Here is a 20,776-nt window from a genome sequence, read left to right on the forward strand (position 1 = left end):
CCCACAGTGGGTGACTCAGCCCAAGGTTATAGAGTTATGAGGCAAACCTCCCAGCTTGCTCCAAAGAGCTAGGTGGCAGTTAGCTGTGTTGAAAACTCCAAATGCTTGTACTCAGCTTCTCCCCACTGTAAGAAAGTCCCAGAACTGAACTGCTTTTTGCCAGCAGAGTTATCTGAGCCAGCTTGGCAGGAGGGCAGGCACAAGAGATGAGAGAAAGAACATATGGCAGCTACGGTGGGACTGTTTCTTCTGGTGATGGCTGGATGCTAGATTAAGTTAGTTATTCTGCAAAACATGGAGAGGCGTCTCCGTCTACTGAGAAAAAAACAAGATTCCCTGGCACATCTGCACTTCTCTCCTAAATGGGGAAGAAGTACAGAACCACAGAATGTCTGAGGGTTGAAAGGGATACCTGAAGGTCGTCTAGTCCAACCTACCTGAATAGGCATTACCATCTTCCTGTAAAAACACAATCAAGGTGAAGGGTGTAGTTTACATCTTACTGGCACAAAACTCAGACTGAAGTGACCTATTTTTTAAGAGAATGCCATAGCTGTCAAGGTTCAGAAGGGAAAAGCTACTTGTATATCCTGTTAAGTGAAGGTGCTCTGGAATAACGAATCAAGGGTATCTGTTTGAGGGAAAGGGGCAAAGAGAGTAGAGAGCAGTTCTCCAGTTAGGCTTCTTGCTTGATTACTAAAGTACTTGGTTTTGATCTCTGCTCCCAGCATGGTTTCTCTTACTTAAAACTTCATGCTTTCATTACTTTCCAATAAGACAAAAGAAGTTGTTTTCAAAGAAGGGCGTGTTCCTTCAGTTAGCTACCCAAGTGGCTAACTCTGATAGTGTTTCTGTCTACATCAAAATCCTTAGTGTCATGAGACCCCTTTGTTTTATTTCCCCAGTTTCCCCTTGTCTGGTATCAAGGAAGCTGGAATTATCACTGTTGTTTCACACAGTCATTAGCATTAAGTAGGTTGTTGGTAGTGCTTTCCTTGAGAGATCTTGGCTGTTATCTCCTGATTCTTTATGGCTTAAGGTAACCTAAATTACTTTCTTTGAGAATGTAACTACATTCCAAGATTTTACCAATCTCTTTTCTTGAGCAGAATATAGGACTGGGTAAATGTTTTGTACTTCTGTTGAAGATTGTAGTTCTAAACAGGAAACTTGTATTTTGAATTCATAGAGAAACAGAAAGACCTAAGGTGGTGGAGAGTTTAATGCATAAAGGTTCATAAGGTTTTCTTTAGTAGGACTTTTTTTCTGTGAAGAAGAGTGAGCAAAACAAAATCTATTTTTATTAAAACAATACCAGTACAAGGAACAACGTATAGTTATGTTCTAGTGCATCCAAATGCCAGAATTGTTGTGTTTTTCTTCTGATTTCCATGGAAGACTGTAACAGGACTAAGAGGTTTTGTGGTAGGCTTTAAGATATGCTGCAGTCTGAAGAGTCTCTTGGGACTTAGAGTACCTTGTTTGCTCTTCATTTTGCTGTCTAAAGAAAAACATCCAAATCTGAAAAATGCACTGTACTGTATGAGGTACGAAGTAGCTTGAAGACACCTTCCTAGGAAATACTGAGTGAACTTTGTGAGAAAACTGACATGGAATAATACTATATCTACTCAGAACAAGGGAAAAAAAGTGCAAAAGAAGACAAGTGAGAGCAAAGGAAATAAGTATAGAAATCTATTCATACATGTTTCTCTTTTATATGTTAAGCACAAAAACTTGTCTGTCTGTTAGTGACAATCTTTTTTCCCTTTTCATTCTGACAGTACTATTAAAGTGAGAGAAATTGATTGTTTTTAAGTGTCTTGAAATTCATTTTCAAGGATTTTTATTATTTTTTTTTTAACAGAGAGTTTCCTGCAGTGTTGTTGTAGTCTAAATATTTTATGTTAGTCACTGTCAAAATCTTTCTTAAGATTCTTCAGCAATTGCTGGTAGGCAGTTTCTTAGTTACACTGATTGTGGCAGGACACTCCTTCAACTCTCAGGGAAGTGACACACCTTATGCTTTAGATATTTGGGAGACGGAGGGCTTCTAGTGTTTCAGTTTGACCTCCCCTTTGACATTCAACCTTCAGATCAACTGTAATTGAAACTTGGTTGAAAACAACGCTACAGAAATAGATATTTATGTACAGCATTCACAGTTAGAAGTACTTGTAAATATATTCAGTAGAGAAGGAGAGGAACACAGGAAACATGTAGAAGAAACATGCAAGCTTGAAAATTCTTCTTCTTGGGTACCCCACAGGATTAAACTTGTAATTGATTCCTCTCCAAAAAATTAACGTGCTTCAAACTTACTCAGACAGTTTCGGATACCTCTCTACCAACTCTAAGGATTTGTTTATTTCTGTGGAAATGCAACTGTCATCTTCTGGATCTCAGTATCAACTTAACTCCTGGACTCAAGGAACTCTTTCTGCTGTCTCATGGCACAGTGTGTACGGTGGGGAGATGTCTCCATTCATGTTGCATTGGTACTGCTTTGATAAGAGCAGCAAAATGAAGTAAATGCAGCTTACTAGTATCATGTACATGGCACCAGACCTCACCTAATCAGCACTGATCAATATTCAAGTTAAGTTTGGAGTGAAAAATCTGTAAATATTGTAACACAGTCATTCATAGTAAGAATGTAACTTTCTGTTATTTTAGTGCCTATCTGAGTAAGGAGTGATTATGAGAAGATCTGGATTGAAATATTGTTACTGTTATTAAAACACGCAGTAGCAGTTTACCCAATGTTCATATCTAGCAAATATTGTTATATTATTTGTCATTAGAGCACACTATTAAATCTGTAAAGAAGAGGTGAATGTTAACCCTGCCACAGCACAGTGCGTAATGTCAGGAATCCTTTTACTAGAACATGATCATTTTGTGAATTTTCCTTATGTTTTGCTGCACAGTCTGTAACAGTTTGCATCTGGACAGCTACACTGGCTTGGAGCACTTTGTGCATCTATAAAGCAGAGCCTGTCCTTGCTTTGATGTGCAAGCTGAAAGTGATTAATGCCTACATTCACTGCATGATTTTAATTGGCATGCCATACAATGTGAAATTTTATATCAAAGAAATTGTATTAGTTTATAAAGGGAGAGTACTTTTTTTTTTTCAGAGAATAGTACTAATTGAAATATCAGAGTTAGCAATATGAAATTCAGTAGGCAAGAATAATTTATGTCATTGAATAAATACAAGGAGTCTGTTATTCAGTGGCTTTTACTTCAAAGTTTTCCACTAGATAAACACATTCAACTACAATTTGCTTGTTTACTTTAATTTTTGAAAAGGCAATTGATAGTAAAATCTTGGTGACATCAGTGAGAGTCAGAATCTTGTGGATTTAGACTTCTATTTATTTTCAGTTAATTGCTCTGGCTTGTGCTTGGAGTTTTGTTTCACATAATAAATTTTATACTGTTTATTTGTTTTGTTTATTTATTTGTTTGTTTTCTTATTCTTGTTTAATTTACCGTCTGTCCACTGGTGCAGGAAGAACATTTGTATAAAGTTCAGCATGCATGATGTGAGTTATGCTTCCGGCTTCTTTACCCCGGTAGTACCTGCCTGCTCCCTGTGGATTCAGCATGCTCTCAGCTGTAGTTTAACAGTCATGACCTACAAAAAAAAGAATGTACTAATCAGATGCATTTTTTTTAGTTAAATGACCAATGAAAATTTTTAGTGGGTGAGAGAAATTTATCATATACAGTGTCAGTTCAGAAGCTGTGGTATAGCAACTGTAGCAAAGAAACTGTAAATGTTTACACTGTAAACATATAAAAAAGTCAGAGAAGAATTTATTGCTTTTATTGCATTTGTGTCGTTCATAAAGAGTTGACAGAATCTATTTGACACTTTATAGAAACAAACACTTCCCCACATTCTATCTATGTGGACTCATTCTGTAAATGTACTTTGAAAGGATACAGAACAATGTTTTAAAGTAGTGCTGATGTGAGACTGGAGATTGAACACCTAATGCCAAATGACCAGTAGTCTCTTGTGTTTCTTTTTCTTGAGGCGGTGGTTGTATTTCCGACTTTCTCCTAAAACAAACTTGGTTTACATTGTATTTCAGATCATCTCCCTTTCTGCTCTATGTAGGGTTGCAATTGGTTAGCTACTATTAAGTTACATCCGAAGTTGATGAGCAGTAAGATGCCATAATGGTGTATAGGTGTGCTTGGGTTTCAAACCTGCTGCAACTGAATTTAAAAATCTTTGCATATAACATTGGTGTAAGAACTAAAGTTTATAGAAGAGCTCTGAGCTAACAGAGCTCTTAGCTCTTGCTAAGTTTTAAAATCTTTTTGTGTTTTGAACTTAAGAAATTTAAAATTACAATTTGATTTATTTTTTTTTAATTAATAAAACAAGATTAGAAAGAAGGTTAAGCTGACAGTTTTTCCCTTGAAACTGGTGTAGGCTTTGAGGCTTCACAGAGAATTATGATGGGTTAGTTGGCAAGTGATGACTCAAGAACTGCACCTCTGGGCAAAAGACTGCTTTTTTTTCCAGCGTTGCAAGCTTATGCTAATACAGGAGTATAAAAATTGTTAACACATGGAATTGATTCAATTGTTCTTACTGTTAAAGTTGACTTGAAAATATTGGGAAGTACAAATTATAGAAAAAATATTGAAGTTTCCTTTCGTTAAAAAAAAAAAAAAACAAAAAACGAAAAACAAAAACTTTAAGTGCTAACTATTTTAAAGAAAGAATTTGCTCTTTATATTTTGTTTTAAATTTGTTATCATAGTTCTTTTAAATATGTGTATCTAACTACAAATAAGGCTTGAGCATTTTAACTCTAAAATTTATTGATGCTATCCTTAACAAATTTTTCTAAGCTTGTCCATTCTTACCCTTAATATGCAATAGTTGTGGCTCAAAATAGTTTTATTTAAGGCTTAAAGTATCACACTTCAATTTTAACATATTTTTAAATGTTATTTTTCAAAGCTACTATTTTAGGAAATTTGGGACATTTATTATAGTAGAATCATAATAAATGTTTTAAGTGTTCATGTACGGTATTTATAAGTGTGACATTATTGTAGAGGAAATAAGCTAAATTATGCTGTACTTTTATGTTGGCTTCAAAAAATGTTGGAAATTTTTTAGAAAGAATATTGTATTAAAAATGACGTTTTCATTGATATAATTGGAATTAAAACTGGTAGCTTTTTATGTTTTATCTATTTATTAAATAGAAAAAAAAAAAACAGATTAAAGTAGCATTACTTGGGGAGAAATGTACAGAAAAACTCCTTCCTAAATAATTGATATTTAAGCATTCTTAAGCTGTATGCTTCTCTGCTTTCAAAGTTTATTTTTCTGGTACAGTTAATTTGTATTACAGGATAGCATTTGTTTTTCTAGCAAACGGATAATTTTTCTTGTCCACATATCAAGTTAGATTTGCAATGCAGAAACCAAAAATTAGCATTTCTCTGAGCAGGAATTTTTACTGTATTTCTATATTTTTTAAAAATAATTCTAATTGCAGAGGCCAACATTTTTTCATTGCAGCTGATTTTTCTTTTTATTATAGAGTGAATTGCTAGAGCATTAGAAGTCAGTGTTTGCCTTGATCTCTCCTACTGAATGACTACTTTATTAGTATTTGACTTTGCAAGTCTCCTTCACTTTCAGAGAATGGTAAAAATGTTCTTTTATAGTTAGTTTTATATTTCATTATTAATGTCATATTTCCTTTTTTTTTTTTTTTTTTTTTTGCTACTTTCACATTTTTTTAAAGAGCTCGTGATAGCCATGTTTGGGTTATTTTGATATTTCTTAAGCATGCCTGGCAAATACAATTTCTCTCATCTTTTTAGTCTTACACTTGAAGGTTCTGTTTTAAAAGCCACCACACAAAATGCTGCTGACAACTTATGGGTTAGGGTTAAAGAGAAGGCAGGAGAAGGAGAAATGAGTCTGCTACAGGCTGCATGATCAGGAAGACTGGGTGAATGAGGCCCTCTGTGAACAGATAGGAGCAACTTCACATTCACAAAACGTGGTCTTTATGGGAGACTTCAACCACTCTAATATCTGTTGGAGGGACAACACAACAGTTCACCAGAAATAGAAGAGATTCCTGGAATGTGTTGATGATAACTTCCTTTTCCAAATAGTACAGGAATCCATGAGAAAATGTGCTATGGAGGGACTGGTGAGTAATGTGAATCTCAAGGGCAGCCGTGGCTGTAGTGACCACGAAATGGTGGAGTTCAAAATCCTCCAGGTGTCAAAGAGGGTGCGCTGCAAGCTTGCTTCTCTAGACATCAAGTGTGACCAGCAGATGGAGGGAGGTAATTCTGTCCCTCTCCTCTGCTCTTATGAGACCCCACCTAGAGTACTGCGTCCAGATATGGAGCCTTCAACACAAGGACATACAGTTGTTGGAGCAGGTCCAGAGGAGGGCCGCAAAGATGATCAGAGGACTGAAGCACCTTCCCTGTGAGGACAGACTGAGAAAGCTGGGGATCTTCAGCCTTGGGAAGAGAGGGATCCTAGGAGACAACTGTAAAGTGGTCTTTCAGTACCTGAAGGGGGCCTACAGGAAAGCTGGGGAGGGACTTTCTATAAGGGTAGGTGGCGAAAGGACGAGGGAAATAGTTTTTAACTTGAAGAGGGTAGGTTCAGACTGGATATTAGGAAGAAATTATTTACTTTGAGGATGGCGAGACACTGGTACAAGCAGCCCAGTGAGGTTCTGAATGTCCCCTCCCTGGAAGTATTCAAGGCCAGGCTGGATGGGGCTTTGAGCAGACTGGTCTAGAAGAAGGTATCCCTGCCTATAACAGGGGGGTTGGAACTAAATGATCTTAAGAGTTCCTTCCAATCCAAACCATTCTATGGTTCTGTGATATTCTGTGAAATGGTTTTAAGTTGAGGGAGGGGAGATTTAGGTTGAATGTCAGGGGGAAATTCTTTACAGAGAGAGTGGTGAGGTACTGGAACAGGCTGCCCAGAGAGGTTGTGGATAACCCGTCCCTGGAAGTGTTCAAGGCCAGATTGGATGGGGCCCTGGGCAGCTTGGTCTTGTATTGAATGTGAAGATTGGTGGCCCTGCATGTGACAGGGGGGTTGGAGATTCATGATCCTTGAGGTCCCTTCCAACCCTGGCCATTCTGTGATTCTGTGAAAATTATGTGTTGCAGCAATCTGAGTATCGTTACAAATAGTTTTGTCCTTTTACATTCTGTTACCCTTTTTGTTTCAGGTTCTTTGTTGCTTGAGTTGCCCAGCCAGTGTATTTGAAAACTAATACTCTTTTCCCCTTGGAACAGTGCTCTGGCATTTCTCTCATCATATTTCTACTGCTGTAGTTTGCATAGTAGTGCTACTATCACAAATACATATTTGTTTGTTTGTAATGTAAGAAGATTAGTGGGTACTGACAGCCTCCTTCCTCCTTCTTGAAATATTCTTTGGACTGTTGGGTCTAAATTAAAGTTGGTTGCAGTAATGAATAGCTGTAATTTTACAGGACTAAAATTAATTGCTGTTTGTCATTGACCTATCTCTTGACATAATCGGATGTGGTTACTGATGTCCTTATTAAGAATACCTTAAATGGTTGGTTGAAGTGATTCACCAAAAAAGAAGCATTCACAAGTTGAAGACAATTACCTGGAATTAAGTTGTCAAGATCTGCCAGGAGACCAGTCTTAGTATTATCTTTTATATTATTATTTGATATGATTTGATAGTTTGCTTTCCAAATGCATGTAAAATAGACCTGTCTGTCTCACTTCACAGATTGTGTGAGGTTATCTTTAAGGAGCTGGTTCTGAATGTTTCAGACTCAGCATTGTCTGCCAAGCACCTCTCTGCTGTGAGATGCCTGCTGCATCTTTAGATTTTGATCAATACTCCCATCACAGTTTATCCATTTTCTGCAGGGGCTGTTGATATTTTACATGAGACACTTCTTGTAGAGGGGAGCTTTTGACATCCCGCTCCTCAGTAAATGTTCAGGATCACTGCCGCACACAGTTATGTACCTGCTGCTCCCAACTGCCCTACTGCTGCTGCTTATCTCATCCTGAGTCTGTGCATCCTGTCTAACAAGCTGTGTGTAGAGCAGCACTTCTGCAGTGGGTAGTCTGAAGACAGAGCACTCTAGGAAAGTGAAGTTGCAATTTTATAAGACAGTTTTTTGGTAGTAACACAGGCCACCAGACTCCTTTGCTGTTGCACTGTACTGTCCAGTCTCAGCTTTCCTGGCAGAACCATTTGTGTAGCTATTTGGCTTTCTCACTCTAGGAGGACCTGCCCTGCATCTATATTTATATTAAATTGTCTAAAAGTTGTAGCCCCTAATGCTTGATTTGAAGGAGTAGAACGGTAGCTGTAAGCATGCTTTCCACACAGCCCAGTAACTGCTCATTTGTTAAACATGCCTTCAAGTCTTCCTGTCAGCCCTCAGTTGATTGAGGAAGGAAAACTTTAGGATTGTGAAGGGTCTAGGGGGAAAAGCGTATGAGAAAGCTGAGGTCCTGGGTTTCCTTGGCCGAGAGCAGAGGAGGCTGAGGGGAGACAACATGGCAGCTGCAGCTCCTCCCAGGAGCTCTGCTCTCTGAGGACAGTGACAGGGCCAGAGGGATCAGCATAGAGCTGTGTCAAGGGAGGGACAGGCAGGGGTTAGGGAAAGGTTCTGCACCAGTGGGCATGGAAGAGATTCACCAGGGCAGTGGTCATGGCCTGAGCTGGCAGAGTTCAAGGAGCATTTGTGCAGCATTCTCAGACATGGGGTTTGGATTTTGGTGGTCCTGTGTGGAGCCAGGGATTGGACATGGTGGTCCCTGTGAGTCCCTTCCAACTCAAGATGTTTTATGGTTCTGTAATTGAGCTTGAACAGGAGAAATTAAGACTAGAAAGGGGAGAGTGCCAAGGCAATTTACGGAGTAGAGCACCAGCTAAGAGGAGGATTTCAAGATTTCACTGTGGAATGTAGCCACCTCAGGAGAGGGGCTTTTATAGTGTTTTTTTCTTGAACCTTATTTAACTCTTATCCAGGAGATTCCAGTGTCAGATTGGTATCAGAGTGACTATATGTAATTACTTTGAAAGATAACTTAATAACACTGTTGGTAATTTGAGAAAGAACAGATACCATAGTAGATCTTTAAGAGTTGGTTTAAAAAAACAAACAAACAAAAAAAACCATAATTTCTTCATTCGTGCTGTAGTATTTTGATGCCTAATGTTCTTTTGTAGATTAAGCTTTCTTATTCCTTGAATGCCAATTACTCAACTCAGAACTTACAGGGGAGGAAGAAAAGTTAAGAATTTCCCCTTTTGGTTGTTAGGAGCACTCTCAAATGTAGTGCAGATAGTTCAGATTGCAGAGATAGCATAACCCAGATTACTTACATGACATCTGAAGTTTGAGCTCTCATGAAGGATTGGTCAGTATAACATACTTAGATATCAAATTGGTGTTAGTTAAAATGATAGCAATACAGACTCATCTCAAGGAACCTTTTACAGTTTATTTCTCCTCTCATTTTGAAGAATTATGAGGGCTGCTCTGAAAGTCTGCTCTTATTTCATTATGTTGGATCGTGACATTAGAGGTGGATGTTGATGGTGTGGCAGCAGAGGCTGAACCTTCCAACCGGTGTTCCCTTACATTTTGTTGTTGTTGTGTGACAGATGGCAGCAGAGGGGCAGCCTGACATGGAAGTGTATATAAAACAAAGGTGTGTCATTGAATTTCTCCATGTGGAAAACATTGCATCCACTGACATTCATTGGCACTTGCTGAATGTTTATGGAGACCGAACAGTAGATGTGGGCACAGTGAGGTGGTGGGTGGTGTCAGGGGCAGTGGGTCACCTCCATTGCTGCAGATTTTTATGAGCATAGAGTGCAGGCTTTTGTTCATTGCTGTTAAAAATGCATAGTTATGGTGGTGATCTTTGTTGAAAAAATAGTGTTTTGTAGCTGAGAATTTGCTCTGTCAAATAATGTTATTGTGTTCTTTGTACCTATTGTAGTTTCCATAGAAATAAATAGGAGGCAATAAATAGGAGAGCAACCTACTATTTTTAGCTAATGTTGTGAAATTGGATCTAAGCTGTTTTTCTGCCTCTTGATATTGATACTACTTGGTATTCTGAGCTCCCATAGAAATTATGGTGCTGAAAATGAGAAATCAGTTGGTATTACAGGACTAAGTAGTAGGCAGTAGCCGACTAGTTTAATTATATTCAAATTTTGTATTTTATTACCTGAGTAACCTCTAGCTGGGGTCTAGAGAGGCTGTTGCCGATGACAAAATAAGGAAATAAATATCTGAAATGGTCCTGCCAAACACTTATATGTAAGAACCTAAAATATGGCCTCAGTCTTTTTTCAATTCTGCTGTGTGTGTCGATTTTGGATTGTGACATTAAAGAAGGTAACAAAATGAACCAATGTCAATAAGATACAAAAATGAATCAGAATTAGAAAGCATTATGTGTTTACTGCACTTAGCAGTGTGAAAACAAGGATTGTGTCCTCATATGTAACACTGATATTATGGGCACAGAAGGGATTTTTCTTGCATGGGTACAAATACTAAAATGAAATATTTTCTCATATCGTACTTAAATTATTTCAGGCAAGTTCTGATATACTATAGATTCATTTGCATGTGTTTAATCTTTACTGTCTGACACTATATATTGTAATATACCCAAAAACCTCCATGTATTTCCAGTAAACAATTACACACCTTCCAAGCTCTCATTTACTGTATAAAACAAGTACTGTATTACTCTGTTAACCTGTAGTGGAAATGCTAAGACATGGCCTGAACCAGTGTTTGAGCATCTAGTGGGAAGGCAGGGCCAACAATTTAATCAAAATTAAGCTAAACATAAACAGTAGTATACTGTCTCTTACTGTTTCTAGGCATTGGTGGAATATGAGGAAAGTTCAAACCTACAACCTATTGCTTCTGCTCAAAGGCTGCAGAGGATCGAATGGCAGAAGGGTTGGAGGGACCAAGAGATGATATACCTGGACATAAGTGTTTAGTATATTTTCAGGTTAATGAACAAACAACTTTCTACAGAAATTTCCAATAACTAACAAATTGCATTGCAGTGAGAAAGTGTTGTGGGAGGAATGCTGGCATGCTGTTGGGGTGATTGGCATGTGTTGAACAGTATACCTGGTACAGTTAACAGATAGAAATTAAGATAGTACTAGAGATGCAAACTGTCTTTGTTTTGATTAATGCTATAACATGGTTTATTGCCTGATAATTATAGGTCAAGCCATGAATATTTCCTATTACAATGGCAGTTTGATTTTTCTACTGGAGCAATGCCTGCAGTAGTCCATCAAAGAAGTGATTATATGCAGTAACCTGATTCAGTATTGCAAACAGTGTGAACTCTTAATGGATCTAAATAAAGGAAGTATTTTTAAAAGATTTTTTTTCTTCATAAAGCAAACATGCTGTACTATGCTCAACTTACACTAAAAGGAAATATTGTTTTCCTTTGTTGCAGATCACCAGAAACTGGAAAGAGAAGCTAGAATCTGTCGTCTCTTGAAGCATCCTAATATCGGTAGGAACATTTAATTGCTTTATACGGTAGATTTTTGAAAATTGAGGAAAAATACAAAATAACATACAAATAGCAGCTCAGAGAAGTGAAATGGAAATATCTTCAGGCAAGACTGTTTCTTTATACTCTAGTGCTCCTATGTAGTTCCACTATGAGATATCATATCCCAACAGATCACCTAGAGCAATGCATAATGTTCTCATCTTCTTTGAGCTATTACTCTGCCATCAATGAGCTCTCTGTGCCAGGTGTTTGGGTTTTTTTTGAGCAGTGTGTAGGAGGAGTTATTTGCAGTACTGCTCATGACTTCTTGAGACCTGCTGAATTTCATGTACCAGCATATGTTGCAAAAAGAGACAGACCAATGTCAATAAACTTAGTGTTGTTTTTACTGAGGTGCTTATTTTATCCTATTTTACTTTGTAAATTCTTTTCTCCTGTAGAAGAATAAGTAGATACAGAAAACTCTGCCTTTATTTCTAAAACTGTATGTTTTCTACTCTAGCATTCATGAAAAGCATTAAAAAGTGTGTTGTTTTTTTTTTCGTGGGTTTTCTGTTTGATTTTGAGAGTAGAAGAAAATGAGTATTTTGAACTTTAAGTAGTTGGAGTTATGTTTTTCAGACGCTGAATTGCATGCTTGTTGTCTTAAAAACAGTGAGAGCTTTAAAACCAATGCATGTATTTGGTTTTCCAGAAGCTCTTGGCAGTCTCCTTGCTCTTTCTTCTGGTTAGCTGTTCTCCTTTTCATTTTTAACTAATAAGAGTTAGTCTCTGTGACCTTTTTAGTCTAATCCAATTGTATGTCTGGGAAAGAAACAGCTCCTTCCTTTTAATAATAATTGTAAATGGAAAACAGACAAACCACAGCTCAAAACGAAGTATTGAATCTTTGAAAAAGCTCTTACACTGTCTCAAAGGCTTAGAGGTTTCATGTGCAAATTTGGATAACGAGGAAGAGTAGTGTTATGGGCATTATTTTATCCCAGCTAAAATTTGTGCATTGTAAAGTGATGGAAGACAAAGGAGGGAATGACAGTGCTAATTTTCTATGGTAGTTCACCAGTGCCTTGCTCTAGTTATTGTTAGAGTATATTTGTGAATTTGAACTTCTCAGGGAAGATGAATAAAAAGCGATAATAAAATGAATAAGTGCAAGAGCTGTAATGCACAGAACTCTATTGAAACAAATATCTTAATTGTTTTCATATTTTTTAGCTTTGAGTAGTTTGAACCAACATTAGGATGTAGTCTAGATTCTTTTTGTCAGACAAACTAATCCATGTAGTGTTTATATATTTGTGAATGTATGACTTGAAACGGGAAGATATGACAGCTTTGGTGACAGACAGGGTTATGTGAGTCAACACAAGTTCCACGCTTCATTACCTGCTCCAAGGTATGCAACTAAGTGAATGAATTGTGAAGTAAAATCTTTTACACCTGTCCAGGAAAAGCCATCATGTTCCAGGCCGGCCTGAGAGAAAATTTTCATGATACAGAATTAACAGGCCAAGGGCTTGACAGCAGGCATTAAACTCTGTCCTTGTTCAATTTCTACTGTCAACTATTCTGCCAGCCCTGCTAGTGTATCTGTCTGGAAAAAGCTCTTCCAGTTAATTTGTGTGCATAATTGTCACAGTGAAAGACACTTTGTTTCTTGTTTCTGTCTTGGAGGAAAATTATAAATGTGGTCTGAACAGGAGAACTGTTTTTGTAAATGGATAAAGGAAACTTTCCAAAAGTAATAATTTTAGACCTCTGAAGTTGTAACAGGTATGCTGCTGGGCTGAAGAGGCTCACGTGTGTGAGCTGACTGTCCAGTCTCTACCTCATTGAGTTGCCTACACTCTCCTCTTGTTCTGTCCTTGTGCCAGGCAGTGTACCCATGTGTGCCCAGCCTGGCTGCACTTCACTGCTTCTGCAGACATGCCCTAAGCCAACTAAGCAGGAACCCTGAAGTCCTTCTAGGTGCATACTGTCTGTTTATCAAGCTGAATCTCTTGCCCTTGTGTCACTTCCATGTGTATTTTCTGAAAAAGGATGGTACCTTGTCACACAAGAAAATACTAATAGTGAAAAAGGAAGTTTACAGGTTATTTTAACTCAGCTGTAGCCACAGAATCTATATTGTATTCTATACATTTCAAAGTCATAAAGATTAACTCTTGTGAACAAATTATACTTCTATTATATATGATAAAGAGTATGTGTTTAAAAGTATTAACAAGCTCGTGAACATAAAATTCAGACTTCTTTTTACATGTATTTTTTTCCATGTTCATAGTCTCAGTGCTTTTCTTTATTTTTCCCTGGTGCAAACTTTCAGTTATTTGTCTTTTTAATCATTGCACATTCACTGCAGGCTGGCACCTTTCTGAAGTTAGAATTCTCTAATCTCTTCTTTTTTCTTTCAGGCATACTCCTATTTATTTCTCCTAGTTAGTTTGATTAAATTACACTTTTAAGGTGACTGGGATTAAAGGGGTCTCTTTTAGCTTATCTTTGTTTCTAAAGCAATATGTAGATATTATTCTTCTCAAGAGTGTTTTATGATCCCTTTGGTAAATTATCTTTCACATTTTGAGACTGCCACCAGATACTTTGGGGTGAAAACCAGTCAGAGTATAACAGCACTGCTGTAATGAATCACACTTTCAGATTTCAGCCTGTGATTAAACACATTGTGTTTTTGTTTTTTTTTTCTTTAGAGGAATGGAATTTTAAAAACAATCCAGACCACTGGAACTATTTTCTTTTTGCCTTCCCATAGAAAACAGAACACTGTCAGAAAATTCTACAGATCCTTGTCTTTTTTGTTCCAGGGTAGGTGTCCAACTGGTACATAATTAGAAAAAATATTTAGTATTACTTCTTATCAGGATAAGAAGTAATTTGGGACCAAATCTCAAACCTCTTAACAATCAATATATCTATTTTTAGTTTTAAAAGAATACCACTTTTATCATCATTTCATATCTGATCTGATTTTTATTTGCTTGTTTTGTTTTTAGTGAGTTGCATGCAGTTAAGAAATCTTGGGATGGCATTTGAGGAAGTCTTTCAATTTTAATCTACGTTCATATGCTCTAACCTTAAGCTCCTTTGGTATTGGCAGAGGAATCTTTAAATTAGTCATGAGTGTTTTCATTTTTTTAAAATGTGGATTGGAACAAAAGCCTGGAAAAGCACAGCATATGGGGAAAGAATTAGGAGAAGGCTAACTTGGTGTACCTTCTGTAAAAGTGATAGAGCTCTGAAATTTAGAAATTAAGAAGATGCACATGAAAATATTTTCATCTCAGTTCTTGATTTGAATCTCTGAAAGTAGTCTCTGTGAGATAGTAAACACAAAAAACACTGAGAAGAAACAAATGCAATACTGCCTTTTTGGAAGTATTTGAAACATAAGATGATTATTTCAGGATTCAATAGATCCACCAAATGTTCACAGATGAACCATTTATGTATAAATTTAAGTATAAACCACAACAACTGAGGAAGCTAAATTCTTCATCAGAATTATCTGCTAGACTTTTCTACTGGAAGAGTGATTTTGAACTATGGAAAGGTAGCAGCTTCTAAATTCATGTATGAAAAATTGAAACTGCTGATTATCCTCACTAGACAAGTGTGAGGAAGGAGGAGTAACTGAGTCAAAATCCAGCTATCTAGCCCTTTCAAATATTTAAAAATAAAAGAAATCCATCGTAGTTCATTTTGGTATGGAGATGTTTTACTGTTTGATATGGACACATATGGTTAAGTTCAGCTAAGCCTATGGAAGCATACAGTCATTTGAAATATGGTTTTGGATTGCAGCAGTTTGGGTTTTTTTAAGGCATAGACCTTTCCAGGTGTACTTGATATCCCTTTAATGAGGTCACAATTCACAAATCTGACTACCAGCACTGTTAGCATCGATTCTCTTCTGTAACACATCTGTTTTACTGCTAGATTATGTGCTTAGGTTTTTTTGGTGTTTTTTTGTGTGTGTTTTGTTGCTTTTGTTGTTAAGGAAAATCAGCGTATTCTTTATTAGAAGTATTAGGAAAAATAGATAACAATGAAAATGGAAGATGGTAGTTCTCAAATTATGTAGAGGAGTTCTATAGAAGTCTGGTTCAGTACTTCTATTGCTGTCCAGATACTTCTTTGCATGTAACTAGTTTTGTTTTTCAGAATCTTTATTTTACTTGCTTTTTGCTCCATTGTTTCTTCTTCACTATCTAGCTATCTAGTCATGATGCCTTGTGAACGGTGTAGAAAAAATGCCTAAGAGGAAAGTGGATTAAAAATATATTTTTTTCTGTTCTCCTTTTTCGCATCTCTGACATTTCAGTCTTACGTAATATGTACATGGAGGTTTATTTAGAAAATACAAGACTGCCTCATCATCTTCACAGACAGTTATTCTTTAGCAATAGATATTGCTTATATTCTGATTTCTGCCTCTTCATGCCTTAGTTCTTTGCACTGAAGCAATTGTAGTATAATGCTAGCCAGTGAATTTTGAAGAACTTACATTCATTTCAGCTTCCACGTCAGTTCTTTGGATAAGCATTAAATTGGAAACAATAGCTATTTTAACATATAACTTCTTATTGTTTGACAGATGAGTTTTATCCCTATTATTTCTTTATAGAAAATTATTTATTTACTCAAAAATACTTCAGAAATACGCAAACATCCTTATCTGCCACAAAGCTAAAATTCCGCTTCCTTCGTAGCCCAACTGTTTTATTCTCCTTATTTTTGACTGCTTATTAGTATAGAAAAAGATTGAGTACCCTACTTTTGTGTAACACTACTCTGTTGAAACACAGTTAATCAAGGTTCTGTATATTTTTGTCACTCCAGACTCCTGGGGATTAAAATGAAACAAATCCTTTGGCTGAACTTCAGGCCTTGAGGGGAAGCTTCATGCCAGCTCTAAGTACCTTCCTCCTGGTCATCACAGTGCTACTTTCTTTCTTTCTTTTTCTAGCAGTAACATTGAATGCTACCCCTCTCCTTTTCTAACATTTCTTGAGTAATTTAAGCTGCTTCCTCTATTAAATAGTGGTAGCAAACTTTGGGCAAACAGCTCAAGCTCCTGTAGTCACAATGCTCCATCAACTTGTGCTGGAATACAGTAGTTTGTACAGCTGTCTGATTTTCAGTACTGTTGATTTCTCTAATTCTTACCATAATTAGATTATTGTAGCAACGACACTGTTTACACAATTTGTTTCCTTATTATGGCTTAATAATGTAATTTAGTTTAAAATTGAAGATGTGACTGTTGGTTAGTCTTGCTCTTTGGAGAAGCTACTACTTTTTATTTGTATGATTTCTTAAGTTATGCTAAAAATGTACCTCCATTACTGAGCAAATGCAGAGGATTTTTGTTATCTTGAGCAACTATTATCTTTATGGCTATTCAATGTACTAATGCTTCCAATTTAGTACTTTAGAAATTTCTAAAGGAAACGTGTAATTAAATTATTCAACTCTTCATCATGAAATCCATTGTCACTGACTTGTTTTTCAGCTTTTATCTTCCTTTGGTAAATTTTCATTTCTTGGTCTTCTTTTAATTTTAGATGATGTTGTATTTTAGCAGTCTGATTTTTAGTAGTCTGTGTTTTTTTGCAAATGTAGCACTGTTACACCATCTTATTATTCTTATGATGTTGATTTAGAGCTTACTGCACTAATTCTGGCTTATGAGATAGCAACAGTTGATTAAAAATTATATTAGCCCAATGATACAGGTCCTGTCCCACTGTGGTAAAATTGCTGATTCATTTGTTTTGGGGTTGTTGTTTTTTGTTTTGTTTCCAGGTTGAGTTTGTTCTTTCGAGGTTTATACTGAACTGGGGAGTTTTTTCCTCAATCAGACTTTAATTTTTTCTCTCTTTAGCTAATGCAAAAGCTATTGCTACCTTTATGTTCCTACTTGTCAAAAGCTATACACAACAAAAGTGTAATGGGATCACTGTAAATAACCAGAACCTCCTGGTTTTCACATGGCAGTACTAACACATCTGGTTTCATTGGAGCGCACCATTCCTTCCCTTTCTGCTGCTGCTGCCTCCTCCCCCTGCTCAGTAGATGATGTGTAAGGTACATTAAGCAAACAGAATCCACTAGCTGACAGAACAAGTCTGACTCTGATGAACCTTCAACCCTTCCCAAATGGCCAGAGCTGATTTTACTGACATGTGGCAGCCCTCTGGGTGATAAATGAAGACCTCCTGGCAACAGGACAGGTTGTCCCTAAATGGCTTTGTAAGCCAGGATATTTAGAGGTAAGTAGGACTGCCAAGCAGAAACAGTGCCATGTCAATTCTAATAGGCCTGAGCCAGCTGTTTGCAGATCTGTTTGCATAGCTGCAGTCAGAGTGGAGCTGTGGCACTGCTGACCAGCATGAGTTGCTGTGCTTTCAGGACAGAATGGCAGAAGTTTTTGTTGTTTTTCAAGTCACATATCTGGACCTGCATGTGAGAATGTGGGGCTGTATTTTTCCAATGGAAGGTGGCTTTGAACAGAAGAGGCAGTCTAGATGCCTGCTATGCCAGGCAAAAACAAATCACTTAGCTAATTTCATAAATGTATTGGTGTCTGTTTGCAGTCTACTTTGGTTTCCGTACTTTGAGTTGGGTACGTCCCATAAATTGCTGAGGAAATTGGTAGCACCCAGACTTGGAACTCCTCCTCATCCCATCCTCATCCATTTAATCATGCTTGTGTTCAGCTTAGTTATTCAAACGTACAACCTAACACATGAAGGAAAGGAGGTAAGGCCTTCATTTTGAGGTGTTCTTATCAGCACAAATAAATAAATAAATAAATCAGCATTGAATGTGCTAAATCCTCCATGTGATAGAAAAATAAGAAACTTCATATTGTCTGGTCCATTTTGGGCAAAGAGTAGTTAAGGATATATATTTCTGTCACCCTTTATGTGAGACACCATGTCCTTTATGTTTTACTTTTATCAAGTCTGTGCTTTCACATAAATTTGTGTGAAGAGAAACACTTTTAGTATACAGCGAAGGTGGAGTCAGTAAATCCTTTCTGAATTTCTTTTGACTTACTCTGACAAAGTTGAGAATAACTCAGCTGGTGTTAGTTCAGTTACTGTATTAACCCAATGTGGAATACAAATCAGGCTTCTTCAGATTGGTAGATGTAGTTCTTCAGCACAGTATTTCTCTGAGCTTAATTACATTTTTCACTCTTCACCTAAAAAGAAAAAAAGCAACAGAAACCAGACTGTAAGAGTAATAATACAGTTCTTTCCTTATGCAGTGAAAATCAAATTCTCAGCTACATAAATTGATACTCGGTAAATGGGAATATAGCAACTATATGTTCAGTATTTGTAGAAACCATAAATCTATAGGACAATGTGTGTAAAGCTCACTTTAATTGTTTACTGCTTAAATGAGAAAATCGGTTCAATAATTTAAAATCTCTTACATTTAATTTTATTAATTTATAATTTTTGTGAAGTATAAGATAAACCACAGCCCTTGAGTGAGTTAAAACATAAATAAATAAATAAATAAATAAATAAACCAGAGATATTACATGACTTTATACTTGATGTAAAAGCCAATTTAATTCATATTACTTTAAAAAAAAAAAACACAAAGTGTTTACACTCAACTGTGTCTACAGGATGTAGGCAAAAGTCCATTAGTAGAATACAGAAGCTGTTTTTGTGACAGCTATTTGTGAAATTAAATGCACTGTCATGAGACTGACATAGGCAGGAATGCATGAGGGACATTTTTCATTGCAACTGATTTTTTTGCAGTCTTTTTTCTCAGCAGTTCCTTATATGCATTTGATTTCTTCAAGTAGTTGAAGTAGTTGGGAATGTAAAGTCAGTATTTAAGATGAGGACACTGAAGGCTTTCACCTCTGATGCTGTAAGAATTTGTTGGGGAAAGGCCTGTGTGGTATTTCTTTCAATATTATTACTTTTTCCAGTAACTTTCAACGTACCAGGTATCAGATAATGTTATATGTCTGAATGCCAGAGCAATGAACTGTAAAGGCAAATTTATTAGGTGTTGCACCTTTTATTTCTATTTCAGTTAAAGCATAATCCTTTTATTTTGTTAAGAGCACCATTGAGTCTTTTGGTTTTACTCTTCTGGGTTACTGGAACATAAAAATGTGCTTTAGCCACACTACACTATTTTCTTTCCTTTAAATGGAGAACAAGATTATTCTAGCTCAATAATGTGCTGTGGAAATAAGACCTCACCAAGACTGACTGCAAATGTTGTCATTTTTTTTAGAAGTTATTTATATAATTTACACCAAAACAGGTAATAATGAAGTACAAATCAAGCAAGAACCAGACCGTAAAGGACTTTCCTTGCCTGCTTATAGTTAGTTTTGTACATTTTCTTAAACGCATGAAAATTCTTTTCATAATGTATCCAGCTTTTTCTAAGTATGTTTTCTTTGCATAAAGTCAGCCGTACTTGTGTAGCTAGTAATTTAAAATGTAAAACAGGCTAATCCACAGAAAGAAGAAGTGGAGTTTTAACATCTCTCTTGAGGAACCTGCTGCAGGGGGTCTGTGCTTGGAGAGCTGCTGCACTTCCCATTTGATTTGCCTTCTGCTTACTGTCTGTATATGCTTAATGGAAGGAAGAGTCTGAGCGTTGCACCTCTGACTTCAAGAACCATAGAAATAAGACTGATTAAAATGAATTACTCTTTTTACAGATTGATCTTTGAAAACTGACATTTTTTGTTTGAAGGGCCTGTGTATTGTGAATCTGCAACCACGTTATACATATGCATAGACATCATGACTCCCAGCTTAACCACAAATATGTAATTTTCCTCTGGACTCTTTCCTGCAAAAACATAGACCTCTGTTACTGAAGCTAATTTTTTTTTTTTTTCTTTCAGTAAAGCTAGCAGATATTTTTAGAGCATTTTCAGGGGATGTTATAAGTTCTGTTTCCTTTGCTTTGTTAAAGATAATATTGTTCGTGGATTACTAGGTGAACACTACATTGATTCTCATGTTGATATTCAAATTTTCATTAAAAAAAATCTGTGGACATCTTGCGTGAGTTGGAAAACAAACTAAAAAGATGAAAGTATATTCAGTAGTGTGGATTTATCTCACTGTTTGGATAGCTTTTGTACAGC

The 20,776-nt window shown here is 36.6% G+C and overlaps 1 protein-coding gene across 23 annotated transcripts in view; it reads left to right on the top strand.

Moving 5' to 3' along the window:
- CAMK2D (calcium/calmodulin dependent protein kinase II delta) overlaps positions 1 to 20,776 on the top strand; it is a 162,085-nt gene that overhangs the window by 51,568 nt on the left and 89,741 nt on the right. For 22 of the 23 annotated variants that reach the window (XM_085222861.1, XM_085222862.1, XM_085222859.1 and 19 more), the window contains exon 3: positions 11,548 to 11,607. The exons of the other annotated variant lie outside the window; for it this stretch is intronic. In XM_085222861.1, the coding sequence (XP_085078987.1) occupies positions 11,548 to 11,607 (60 nt within the window). The remainder of the gene's footprint in view (positions 1 to 11,547; positions 11,608 to 20,776) is intronic. 23 annotated transcript variants of the gene reach the window in all.

This window comes from Meleagris gallopavo, chromosome 4, assembly GCF_905368555.1.
Source record: "Meleagris gallopavo chromosome 4, MGAL_WU_HG_1.1, whole genome shotgun sequence".
Lineage (NCBI taxonomy): Eukaryota > Metazoa > Chordata > Aves > Galliformes > Phasianidae > Meleagris > Meleagris gallopavo.